The 13,484-nt window shown below is 36.4% G+C and overlaps 1 protein-coding gene across 1 annotated transcript in view; it reads right to left on the bottom strand.

Moving 5' to 3' along the window:
- Nucleotides 1-1,456: 1,456 nt before the first annotated feature.
- The window catches only part of LOC129004091 (WD repeat-containing protein 35-like), a 31,284-nt gene continuing 19,256 nt past the window's right edge, over nucleotides 1,457-13,484 (bottom strand). The window contains exons 13-23 of the mRNA XM_054432484.1: nucleotides 13,088-13,474; nucleotides 12,139-12,320; nucleotides 11,691-11,832; nucleotides 9,713-9,930; nucleotides 8,929-9,124; nucleotides 8,293-8,508; nucleotides 5,444-5,564; nucleotides 4,844-4,969; nucleotides 3,272-3,432; nucleotides 2,466-2,590; nucleotides 1,457-1,741 (exon numbers count right to left, since the gene is read on the bottom strand). Of these exons, the coding sequence (XP_054288459.1) occupies nucleotides 1,561-1,741; nucleotides 2,466-2,590; nucleotides 3,272-3,432; nucleotides 4,844-4,969; nucleotides 5,444-5,564; nucleotides 8,293-8,508; nucleotides 8,929-9,124; nucleotides 9,713-9,930; nucleotides 11,691-11,832; nucleotides 12,139-12,320; nucleotides 13,088-13,474 (2,055 nt within the window). The 3' untranslated portion in view covers nucleotides 1,457-1,560. The remainder of the gene's footprint in view (nucleotides 1,742-2,465; nucleotides 2,591-3,271; nucleotides 3,433-4,843; nucleotides 4,970-5,443; nucleotides 5,565-8,292; nucleotides 8,509-8,928; nucleotides 9,125-9,712; nucleotides 9,931-11,690; nucleotides 11,833-12,138; nucleotides 12,321-13,087; nucleotides 13,475-13,484) is intronic.

The raw sequence follows: 13,484 nt of genomic DNA, 5'->3' as shown, positions 1-13,484 counted from the left end.
CAGAAAACTGTAGCACAGTGTTCATGTTCAGAGATTTTCATTTAACTAATAGCTTTATAATATCCTGTAAATAGAAGAAATTTGCCTGTGGCACTCTTAAAGGTGTTTGTAAATTTAAAAACGGAGCAGACAAAAGAATAAATTGAATTGGAAACGTCACTTTAACATTTGTATATATATATAGTTAGGCTTTAGTTACATAAATCACAATTTTGGACGGATTAAGGATTACATGTCTCTTGGGTTTACACACTAAGATGAAACGTAATGACTTGTTTGTAATGCAACACTATAGTTGCAAGCAAGTCAGAACGTGTAAACCACAAGACTTGTCGGAATTGGAGTCGGATTGAAAGGTTTGTGCGAATAGCCATCAATTTCTTTTTATACAACACAACAATAAGTCAATGTACCAGTAAGGAATTCAAGAAGCACAATTAGAGAAGGTGTTGTAAAAAACGGAACATCTAAACAGCACGGTCCCATTTCCAGCAAAACATAGCGATTTGTCGTTGCAGACAAGTCGTATGTTTCATTTCATAGTGTGTAAACCCGCCTTTACATGCTAGTTCTAGAGTAAAGCTAATACCTTCACATTATAAAATGTATTAATGATTCTTTGAATACTGAAAAATGGGTTATACTTATTACTTAAATAATGATAGTATATAAAAATAAAATAAACACATACTCAAACCCAATCTATTTACAACCTAACATTAGTTAACATATGTATTTAAAAAGAAACAGGTTTTGAGATCAGAAACTCCTCTAGTTTAAAAGACAAACAAAAATTAAAAAAGCTAAGCAAATAAAAGAAAGAAACGTGATTTTGGGACCTATAATCAAAATAAACTTGGATACAAGTATAGAAAGGTATTATAGATTTGTTTAGGCACATGGTGGTTGAGTTGTGACCTAATGTTAATAAGTTATCTAGTCACATTTCCAAAACTAATATAATTTTTATCTCAGATTTTAACTTTTTCTTTCGTTATGTTTCTTAGATGGGTGATGAGCTGGTTTAGGACTTGAGTTTCTCAAATAAATAAGCAAGAAACCCTCTTAGAATTTTTGTAGGTATAGCAAGCTAACAACCTAAATATGTCCATCAAGAAACTTAACAACCTCTCACCCTAAACAATATACGGTTTGGCAAGAAAAAGCAAGTTTAAAGTAAGGGCAGGAAAGATTGATGGGTAAAAGAAATAAAATTGAGGAAGTAAAAGTCTCTCTGCCCAATTGGGGTTGTTTTATCTTTTCAACTTTCCTACCCTTTTTTACAATCTTTCTTGCCAATGGATTTTTGTATGTTTCTTATACCAGGTTGGCCTTTTTTCATTTAGCATAGATAGACCTGATATCCCAACAATTCTTAAAACCTAAGCCCTTGTCTTCATTCGTTGATCTTTGTGGCCTATTCAAAGTAAATTGTGATGCCATCTATATTGTCAATTGGTGATTGCTGTCATCATTTTATTATGATGATCGGTCATGATGATTCTTATCATCATTTTCTGCCCTCATTTTAAGGAGGAATGGCTAGGCTAAGTGGTTGTTCTAGAGGTGTGTAGAGCTGCAGGAGTGACAGAGAGGGCAGACGTCGCGTTGGTCCATCTCGTGGTAGAGTGCGCTGTGATGACAGCTGGGACAGGACCACGCCTCACCCAGGCTGCTGATTGGGCGACCAGACGCAACACACGCTGGGTACCTCACACCACAGCTGGGACACAGCCCCGACCTGCCAGTCAACATCACTCTGTGTCAATGAAGGAAGAGTTACATGACACCTGGGAGAGAATGTGTTAAGTCAATTTCTGAAATTACAAGTACAGCCAAGAAAGTTTACCAGTACGACATAAAAAAATACAACTTAACTGACTAAGTAAAGTAATGTAAAGGCCTACCTACATATTGTCAACATGTTTGTGTTCTAAAGTAAATAAAACAAATCTCTTAATTTTTATTTGTTTTACATTACGCTGATGTTTTGTATTTTTATACCGTACTTTTTTACGCTATTACATATAACAAAACAAATTTTTAATGCAAATGACTTTTTTCCTCCCATAAGATCTTGTTTAGCGAATTTCTCTAAATTCCCTAATATTACTAAAAAACACACTTTATTAAAAAAATGTGTGTAGGTTTCCTTTTAGCAGCAAACCTAGGTACTCGTTAAATCGAATGTTATTTCAATAGATTTAATTGAAAATCAATTAAGACAAATAGAAATTTGCTTAGTCGGCAGGTTTGCTGCGGCGGGGGTATTATTATAAGAAAACAAAAAATTTGCTTTGACTTTTAGGAAAAAATATTTTTTGGGTATAATAGATAGACTAAAGATCAAGGCCATCCAACATATCAGTAGCGTGGTGAGGGTTAAAGAACATCATTTGAATATCACACTACAGTGTTCCCAGACATGTAATTTGATACACCTAGGCAGAGTGTTTGTTACATACCATAGAGGCACTGTGGTGTTACATGACGCACACATGTTGTTGCTAGTGTGTGAATCCTCGGTCACATACTTGGTGAAGATCTCTAGAGCCAAGTCTGCATACTCCTCACGTTTACTCTCCGACACCTGTTAGAGTATAACAACTTGGTATTGATAGAATTGTAACTTACAACCAAACCAATACACTTGCCTGTTGAAGGAATGAAGGAAACCCAACATATTTCATAAGCCAGCAGTAATCTGTTAAAATTTAAAAAATGTTTCGGAGAACAAATAGATCCATTCTGACATTCCCATTCGGATATTTTTTTAAATTCTGTTTTCTGTGCTTCTTATGTAATCTCAAATATATCCTCAAAAAAGTCCAACATTGGGACTTGGACGCTATAGGTCACCATCATAAAGTAGAAATTGTATTTTCATGTCAAATTTGTAGCCACTTTTAGATGAAAAGATAACTTTAAGTTTAGTTTAAATAAAATATAATATAATAAAATATAATATATGCCTATATAAATATTTATTTTAAATAAAAAATGGACTAAAGCTGTATCAGGATCCAAAGTAAATGCTCGTACAATTGAATTTGGGTTCCTTAAAGTCATTGAAAAAAAAATACAGAGGTTATGCTCAGAGACAAAGGGTCAAAGACATACACCTTTCAATAACTCACAACCTTATCAATTAAGAGTGCATAAAAAGTACTAATGTATTCAAATGGTAAAATAAATCAGCTTCTAAACTGTTTAACAGCAATTATCCAGCAGCATTACAACAGTAGCTTGGGTTGAATCGACTGATACTTACAGACTCTAAGCTCTCTAGTTTCATGAAGGCCCGGGAGCAAGTTCCAAATGCTTTACATGCAGCACTAGCACAAGCCAACAGGCAGAAGATATCTTCTGTGTTCAAAATGTCTTCGTAGTTCTTCAGATTTAAAGCTGTTAACATTGCTGCATCCGCATTTCCTGCAAAATGTATTAGAAATAAAAAGGTAAAATTGAGAGTAGGTTTTAAAAGAAAATTTAAAGTAGACTGTGAATAAACAAAAAAATATTCTGATTGGGCCTATTTAAAAATTGTCAATACTATTTGTGACATATTGAAATTTCAAGTTGAAATTTCTACCCAGTTCCTTGGATAAAATTTGCTTGGATTTGAGGAAGTAAGGCTTCCACAGTCACAATAAGTACTAGGTCTTCTGGGTACGACCGTGTTAGAATACAGGGTGGAACTGACTTTTCGGCTTCGTTGCAGATAGCCATCTTCAGAGCTGGTGACAGGCATTAATAAGTTCCACCTAGTATTCCGACACAGTCATACCCAGAAGATCCTTAGTCCTTAGTGTCCTTCTTTAGTGTTGGATTAGATTTCTATGACACCCACACATCAAGATGCATATTTGATGCCAAGATGACGGGAAGGTTGTGTGTTGAATGGAGGGATGGCAGCTTTTTTACTAAGATCAGCAAAGTCTTTAAGCAGGGTAATTTATTAAGTACTCAATGACCAAGGAAGGTGGGGCTGGTTTCAAACTATCAAAAAGTAATAAAAATAATAATAATAATAAATTAATAATGAAAACTTCTGTTTAGTATGCGACCACGATATCCCACTCAGCTCCCCAGCAGCTTTCCTCCTTGTTATAGATTTTAATTTGTGTTCCACTAAATCACTGAGTTATTATCTCCCGAATGTAATGGTATTTATTGTACAATAGCTTTTGCCGTGAATAAACAAATTGAATTGAATTGAATTCTGCCAACACGCTATGGTGTGTCTTTTTGGGGAAAAATTAGTGTAGAACTCTTTTTCCAGCATGAAGTTTAATATTTTAACTGCCAAAAAACGCCTTTACCTAATTTAGAATTGAACTGGCCAAATTTTGTTTACAAGTTAACCACTTTGACCACATACTATATTCTTATTTCTTCTTAGATACACCGCGAGGAATTAAGGTGTTTTGTCAAGTTTTACAAAATACTTTTAGTTGTTATCCTTAGTAACATGATAATGGTAAAAGAGAATGAGTTTAACTACCACACAATTACCTAAGGCTTATCTATGCTCCTTAACTAACACGTTGAGTGCGGGCCGGTCACCGAGGAACTGTGCGCCCAGGCCAGCCTGGTTACCTGTGCCCGGCCAGGTCCCGCTAAAATGAATCACTCAGTGTGGCGCAACACTGTGGAAAGGACCGGAGTTATTGTGTGTGCGTTGCTAGCTTGGAAGGACCCACTGATATATTTACCGCACTCAATGTGTTAAATATTGTTCACTAATAGCAGGCAGGCATCCTAAGAATGCAAGTTATATTCATAACACTAGTTAGCATCATCAAAGGCCAAAGATGTTAATATGTATGTGTTAGGTTGGTACCTGTGTACAGTTGACGGTGAGCCAGCATCAAGAAGTGATAGGCTTCAGCCCCTCTCCATGCTGAATCCAAGATCCTCATATCAGCACTAGCATCTGTGTCACCAAACAATGCTGAGCTCTTGCCACCTAAATCACAACCAAACAATAGTGTTTATGTGTGTTAGGTTTGTAAACTTACTAGTTTCATTATTGATTTGCCTTTGGATTATCAGAACCAACAAATAAAAGTTCAAACCAGCTAGACGATCTGCTGTAGTAAGGCTGCGTTTACACGAGGCCAGTAGAGCAGGCAGGTAACGGTGCAGGTTACTTGCCTCAAATTACCTGAGGCAAGTAACGTGTACACCAACTGGTCTCGTGTAAACGCGGCTTGAGAGTCAACTAAGAGAGAGAGTCAACTTCTGACTAACTCCACCAAGAGAGCCACGTTTACTTGAAGCCAGTTGGCAGGCAGGTAATATGAATACTTTACAAATTCTAAAAATGCTAAGCAAAATATGACATTTTACAATATACAGTAAAAACAGGAAAGTTTGTTTATAAAAAGATAAATACTACTGTGTTCACACAGCATGCAGTGCTAGTCTGATTCAGTTTTACCGACAGATCCCAAAACATTCTGTCGTTGAGAGTTAAACTCCTCCACAAGCAGTGCTGCCAGAACATAGAGTTTCTTCATCTTCAATGGCTTGGCTCGTTTCTGTCCTTCTTCTTCAGCAACCTGTAAAATTGAATGTCTGTAAACTAGTTGTAAACATAAAAAAAAACAGTTCATTAACTCAATTTTATGTAACGGTATGCATTACTAAAATATGCAGTGGTTTTAAATCAAACTTCAAGAACTAAATGGTGACAACGTTAAAATTTAATTCCATCTGAAAAAATAAATTAGCAGGGTTGTCAGCAGAATCTATAAACAAAATTCACATATTTTCCCCTGTTTTCCCGGCTAAAAAGTATGAAATTCCCGGCGACTTATATAGGCTACTTATAAGAAAAGCCCAATAAAAGTTAAAGCCCAGTAAAAACAAATTAAAATAACCGATATTGGTAAATAGCCTAATTAAAAACCCACATACGTTTATTAGTCCTTAAGGAAAATTAACTCTTAATATTCACTCGAGAAACACTGCAAATCAAGGTTAGAAATTAACATTAATGAGTTTAACATTTTGCAGAATTAACTTTTACTACTGAGCTAGGCCTCCAGAAGCAGTTTCCAACTGCCGAACGTTACAATTTTCGCTTTACATTTGCCGATAGTTTCTTACTGTAAACTACTGGATTAACTGTGAACCGGAAAAAAACCAATGATTATATCAATTAAAACTTATACATTTTCCAAAATTAACATAAATGTAGTAGGCTACTTTGAAACAAAATTTGTGGTAGAAAATGGTTTTCTTAGGCCTGCTGAAGCAGTTGTTAACGTTACGTTTTTTCGCGTTTGTATTTGCCGATAGTTACTTATGATTAACTGTAAACCAGTAAAAAACCAATAATCATTACAATTAAAACTAGTGGTCGTCCTGTGGTCGAAACTCGACCAAAAATAATTAATGTACAGACTTCTCTATTTTCTCCCCACACTGTAAATAACACATGTGATTTGAATTTCTTCCATTTGTTTTGATTTTCTGTTTACATGTTGTTGTTATTTCGTCACCATCATGGCAACCCATATGCTCCATGTTAATTTTTTGAAGTTTTCAAATTAATTTTTTGTGCTTATTTGTTAGCCTATTTTAATTTTTAGAGGCATTCTGCACATCTACAGGAAAATATCTTTCCAACAGTATGCGTAGATTTTCTCTGCGATGCACACGACCTGAGAAAAAAGGTTTTAAAGAAACATGCTTGCCTATTAATATATAGATAGATTATGTATTTTCCAAATTAACTAAACTAAAAGTCAAAGCTAAAACATCAATTCAATCCACAATCGAGCGTCAATTGGGAATCATACTGTTATCACATAAATCGTCTTGTCGTCTGTCTAGTGTCTACACTCTACAGTACAGTTCCACCATTGCTTGCTACACGAACGCACAATGTGAACGCAGACAAATACTTATTGCGGTCAAGGTTAAGTCGATACCGGCAATAGCAGCAATAGTTGTGCATTGAACTAGAGCTACAACGCATTTGAAGGTATCACCACAAACAATAGAACTCTCTGTGGTATCACTGAATGCGAGAATTGAGAGACGTTGGCCGCCATATGCACTAGGGAAATAGTACTTTAGAACTAGGGGATTGTGGGATTGCCAATAGCCAATGAACTGGTTGATTCTTCTAGTGGTACCAACATAACAGAATTTTACAGCGTCTCGATTTTCTAGCAGAGTTGCTGTGCCAGTGCTACCTCCATATGGATGTTTTCAGTCTACGACTATTTCGTTTTGTAAAAAGCAAGAGCAGTTCCCTGATTCCGATTACTTATCAGACTTGGATATGATAAATAACTGAGATCGCACGATAATTTTGAGCCGGCATGAACTATGTTGGTTGTCTGATTCAGAATTGAAACATGGATGATACGAACAACAAAACATTGACCATGGCAACTTCCTTAAAGATATGAGTTTTTACATGGAATCTGTATCAAGAACCGTGAGTAATATTCCAGAACTGGTATAGAATTGAGAAATTCTGTTATCGGCCTATCCCTATTTAAAATACAATTAATATTTGACTTTGACGTAATTCAAGCCATGACCTTGAGTTTTGAGACAGAGTTTGGCTTTGTTCCAGCTATGCGTAGATCGACACTGCTGCTACCCTGCTACACGCGTCACGTTATTATAGAGCTGGCGGCGAGTCGGCGTATTCTGTCAGCGGAGCCGAGATTCGATTCTCAAATCTGGTTAATTTCTAATCAATAATGTTCAACTTGAAAAATTGATGTTACACTTAAATTCTTTCAAAATTAATATGAACATTAATATTACTGAAGGCAATTAAAGTGATCATTCTGTAACATGTTATTTCAATAAATAAAACCATAAAAATCAATCCCTACATAAAGCTGAACACCCTTTTTAGAATATTTTATTTTAGCGACAAGTACCACTCCACTGCACTGCCTCTCGCACTCTCACTCACACACGCTCTCCATCCCTCTCTAAACTCCCTTTTTCCGCACTCGGTAGAATTCCTCTAGTCTTGGTCTTGTTTGGGAAAATGTTCGGATTAAAATTCTCTGATAGTTACGTCCCTTCTCCCTGCTCGGTTCGGGGTCTTGATCGGGGAAAAGATCAATAGTGTGTCACCGCCTTAAGTCTCAAAACTGCTTATCAATTATATGTACACTTGAGGAACGGTGGTAAAGTCGTGAATTCTCCAGGGTGGGAATGCTCACCATTGTCTCAGAAAAACATAGGTTGCCTATTAAAATTAGGATTTTACAAAAAGAATATTGGGAACATACACTACTGATGAGGACTAACCTGATACATAAGTTTAGCAGCGTCCAGGTATCGGCCGGCCTTCCTGTACAGTTGTACCACCTCCAGTGAGGTGCCGTGGTCCATGAGTGAGCTGGCGTACTTGTCCAGCAGTCGCCCGATGTCTGCCAACATGTTGTGCTTCTCTGCCAGTGCCACTGCCTGGTCCCACTGATTCAATGTCACACTAGCCTCCACCGCCTGCTGTATAGACCCACTCTGTGGACACAGTACATAAAAGATTATTAGCAGCCAAACCCAAGAGACTTACCAAGCAAGCACTTACTCTTAGTACTCTGTGTGACCTTATTTTGTGATTTTCAATCTTTTGCTAAGAAGGTAGTTGTTCTGATCTTCTTGTGTTTTATTTACATCTCACCCAAGGACCGGATCTGATTTCAATTCCATAACACCGTGAAAACTAGTTTTTAATAATCATGATGGAAAGAGCCTAAAATAAAATAATCCCTCAAATAACATAAATTTACCACCACCAATAATGAACTTTAAACAAAGAAACATTTACTGTTTTAATACTAATCTACATTGACCTAGAATCATTAGTTAAAGTTAACCATGGCATAAGTTCTGCTCTCAACAGTATACCTTTACATAAGAACTACTCTGCTGACAGTTTACCTTAACATATGTGGAGACAGCCTCCTGACACATGCCCATGGTGACAAATATCTCAGCAATGCGAGGCAACAATGGGTGTTTTTCAGGCAGGTCTGCCACTGTTTTCTCAAGAGCATGAAAATCTTCGAGCTGTTGATAGCACTGAATCAACTTTTCAGTGTTAGCAGCTTTTTGATAATACTCTCGGGCATTTTCCCTATAAAGCGAACATTATCATTATTAAGAATAATATGACTAGAGTGCCTACACCTTATAGAGCTTATAGGCATTTAAGTTTTTCATGTTATATTTCGACACTTTGTACTTTTACACTCTTGAACAATATTTGGATTTTAGACCATATATGCTTTTAAGATTTTCCGGCTGAGAGCATTAGAAAACTTATGTTCTTGGTAAAAACAGTTAATGCTAGAGGCAACAGGAATAAGATTTAAAATAATTATTTTGTGATGTATTGTGAGATTTAAGTTTTGTACAAACAAGAATACTAGGAAGATGTAAAATTAGTAATTTTTGAGACCACATACAACTATTGCTATTTATTTGATTTCCAAAATTTCCAACTTTTTGCTTAAGCAAGAAGAGGTAAAGTGGATTAACCAAGCATCTGAAAGCCAGTTATTGTTGATTCAGGTTTAGGAATACTTAAATAAAAGGAATATTTTGTTGAACACATAACTAATAAGCCAAATGCTACATGTTCAATTTACAAAGATTTCTAGTGGAAAACTAGTCCGTCATAATATTATCTATTTCTATGAAAAATTCAAAATATTCTACAAACCATTGGCTACGGTCAGCAAAGTAGTCACCGATGTTGTTCCACGCAGACTGCACCTGGGCCGTTGTATGCACCGAGGTCCCAGGCAGTGATGTGTTGACGAGTTGCATCATCTGGAACCAGTCTCCGAGACGTTCCCGCAACGCCACCGCCAGATCTCTGCGGTCTGCCTCTAGATAGAGTCTCTCCGCCTCGTCAAACTCCGAGAAGTAAGCGGCAACCTGCATAGTTCTGATTCAGATAGTAGTATTGTAAATTTTGCAGGTTTCCCTACACCTGAAATTGCTAGGTCCCAACAATTAAAGTATACCATGTCAAAAAAAAATATTACAAACATCTCTACTAGATCAAAAGGCTTAGATAAGGCTTATTGTAGGCCTACTGATTTTTCTGAAAATAGGACCATGTCGATAGTAGGCCTATGTACAAACTTACAATCAATTAGAAACTACACTTTGCAGTTAGATATTCTATTATAGGAATATGTTTGTCACATTCTCCTGGTTAATGTGACGATTAATGATACGACCTCGCTGCAGTCTACTGCCGATCTGGTGGCAAATATGGAGGAGCTACAATATACATAGCCCAGGGCCTGGACTTAAGGATCATTCGTCGATGGACGGAGGTTAGTGGTTTTGAAGCAGCCGCAGTTCTTGTGAGTGATATTTATCTTTTTATTTCTCTGTACAGAACACCAGACTACTGTGTTTATGATTTTTTTAGAAACCCAAAGAATTCTTGGTTTAGGTTGACTCTAGGTTTAAAAATAAATCCCTTGTTACTGGTGGGGACTTTAATATAGACATACTCGTTGATAGTCCTCAAAACAGAGCATTGGCTAAGTTATTATAATCTTTTAATTTAAGTTAATCTTTACCATCATTAAGACTGGCCTCAACACAGCGCAGCTATAAATATTTACAACTCAAACCTTTCAATGCCCTTCCTAAAAACTGTCTTCTTGCCTATTAAGTCGTTGAAGAAGGTTCTCTACTCTATTGAGGAATTTTTGTCTTTCAAACATATTTTTTTTTAAATTATAATTGTTGAGTAGGATATGTTTTTTTAATGTATGTAACAATGGTTTCATAAACTGTGATATAATAGTCTTTCATAATAATGTTATTACTGTCAATTTTATTTAAAAATTTATTGTCATTTAGTTTTAAGCTGTATCTCACTGACAATTTTAGTCCTAATAATTTTTGTATAGGCAATTGCCCAACTTGTTTGCTTGACTACCCATCAACAGTATTATTGCCATCATTATGAATATATTTCAAATACTTTTGTATAAAAACTAGTATTATTAGTTTATTATTATAGCATGTTTATCCTATTTATACTTGATTCTGTACATATATACATTGGAAATACATTGGAAACCATAAAATTGTGGTTGAAATCACCACCGATGACAATATTATAGTTGTTCCACTGAGTTATAAAAGGAAAAAAAACATCCAAAACCCTTACAAACTTAAAGTGTGTACTGAGTGTAGGAATGCTCTGATAGCAACAGTGCAAAAGCAAAACTAATGATACTTTCTGGGCGGCCCTTGTATTTTAACAATGTTAAGGATGTAACATACAGCACAAGGGCCTACTTTTCACTTTTAGGAATTTATTTGTCAGGAAAGCACGCTTCGCAGAATGGAAAAACAAACAGCAAAATGTGGCACAAGAAACACAAAAACAAACAGCAAAATGTGGCACAAGAAACACTAAACTTTACAAACAATATAAAATAAATAGAATATTTCACTGTCACTGACAACATTTTCAACTACAATAAGGAATGTATGGGTTGAACAAATTTCATTGATGTATCAATCACCATCTATCTTAAAAAAGTTAAAAATTCATTTAATCCCACAAAAAAAAATTTATATTTCTAAAATCTTGTCTTTTCTGAAAAATCTGTTATCCTTGTTTTAAGTAAAGGTGATAGTATTACCTTAATAACATCCATACCTACCTGGGCTCGCTTTAGATGATCGCTCGTGACATTAGCAATACGTTTAACCAGTTGTATGCCAGCATAGTCGCTACACCGCACAAAAGCCGCCTCAGCCGTAGTGAGGTCTAACTTTCTAACAGCTGCCTCTGCTAGAAGTCTCCTGTAAGAAAAAAACAGGAGCTAAAAAGCTAAAAATATTACCAGAGGTAAAACCTACACAAGAGGCTAAACCAGATAAAAAATTAAGTATAGGCAAAAAAAGGGGGCTGACACCAAATTTACCTCAACAGACCAACGTAAAAAAGCTTTGTCGTATTGTAATTAAAACTTTAGAGTCAGAAATCGGTGTTTATGATATAAACTTAAGTCTATCAAGTCTATATAAAAAATAGAAATCAAATCTTGCTAAGTTTGCAAGTTACGTTTACAAGATACTTCTGGCCAGATAAGCAACTTCTCTACCCACCACAGGCGAGGATGAGGGTTTTCCTCAATGAAAGATATTGTCTCTGGGATGCCGACCTTGTCCAGCAGCTGACGAGTGTCTCGTAGACTTTTCACCTCCAAGTCCAGCAGGTGCTGCTCCCTGGTAGGCTGACCCTTGCATTGTATCACCTCGTCTAACAACACGGCTCGGATCTCCAAGTCCTACAAGCAAGACTCATTAACTAACTCTTCAAATTTTGTTTATCAGTAAGAGTATGATTTTCTTATTGAATATTGTAGACTTGCAACCATACAAACTTACAAGATAAAAAGTAGCATGTTAGCCAAAGGACTATCTTATTCAATTAATTAGAAGTAATATCAATGCATGCACAATAGTGAAATGCACATAAGAGCAACCATAAAAAGGGTCTGTAGACACTAAACAGCCTGGCATTTGATAACTGGGAAATTAATGCACATTTTTATGATGGGTCCACACATTCTGTGACGTTTACATATGTCACAGTAAGGTTTATTTATTCAATTATCCAAGGTATAATGACATATCTACATATTCCTACATTACCACTTTCCTCAGCTAAAAAAATATTGGTTCATTGACTTTACACATCACAGTAAAATAAAATTAGTTAGCAATTCCCAGCTACCTCTAACCCCACTTATCATACTTAAAACTTTCAACAAAATTCTTTACACATATCAATATGAAACTAGCTTGTGGAAACTTTAACCAACAAATCCGAACATTTACACCAAGTCATGGTAACAGTTCTTCACTGGGCCCACTGGGACTCATTATAAAATACTGAAATCCAAACTGAAATGTTGGGGTCTTTTCCAGGGATATTTAGGAGCTGTAAACATCCTGGTGACAAACTAAAAAAAAAATTGTATTAAAACAACAACAAAATTTTGACCAATTATTAAGCTGGAAAACCCCCATAAATATAATTAACAAAATTCACCTGGAAGGAGCAGATGTAGCCGACACTAGGTATAGGCTCCTCGGGGTCAACACCCCTCAGTACATACATCCTGGTCTTCTCCATGATAGCCAGCAACTGAGGGTTATCAGAGGCCCAGACCATGGCCCACACGTCCTTCCTCTCCAGCGTACCTGGAGGAGCAGACCCAGGCTCCAGCTCTAGCAGAGTCAACACCCCAGTGGCATCTATCACTGACGCCATCGAGGAGTCACAGTTGATAGAGACAGTGTGAGGTCTGCAGGGCTGGTTGTATCTCTGTACCAGAGCCACCTGGGGTAGACTGTAGCGTTGTATGGTGCCAGACTCTCTACCTATCAGTAGCACCTTCTCACTGACAGCCAGACAGCAGATAGGATCAGCTGTTGCCTGTATTACA

Source organism: Macrosteles quadrilineatus, unplaced genomic scaffold (assembly GCF_028750875.1).
Source record: "Macrosteles quadrilineatus isolate MER2022 unplaced genomic scaffold, UCM_ALF_1.0 Scaffold_9__3_contigs__length_116548681, whole genome shotgun sequence".
NCBI classification, from domain to species: domain Eukaryota; kingdom Metazoa; phylum Arthropoda; class Insecta; order Hemiptera; family Cicadellidae; genus Macrosteles; species Macrosteles quadrilineatus.
Note: the sequence above shows the minus strand (reverse complement) of the source record. Positions and strands in the feature narration are given on the sequence as shown.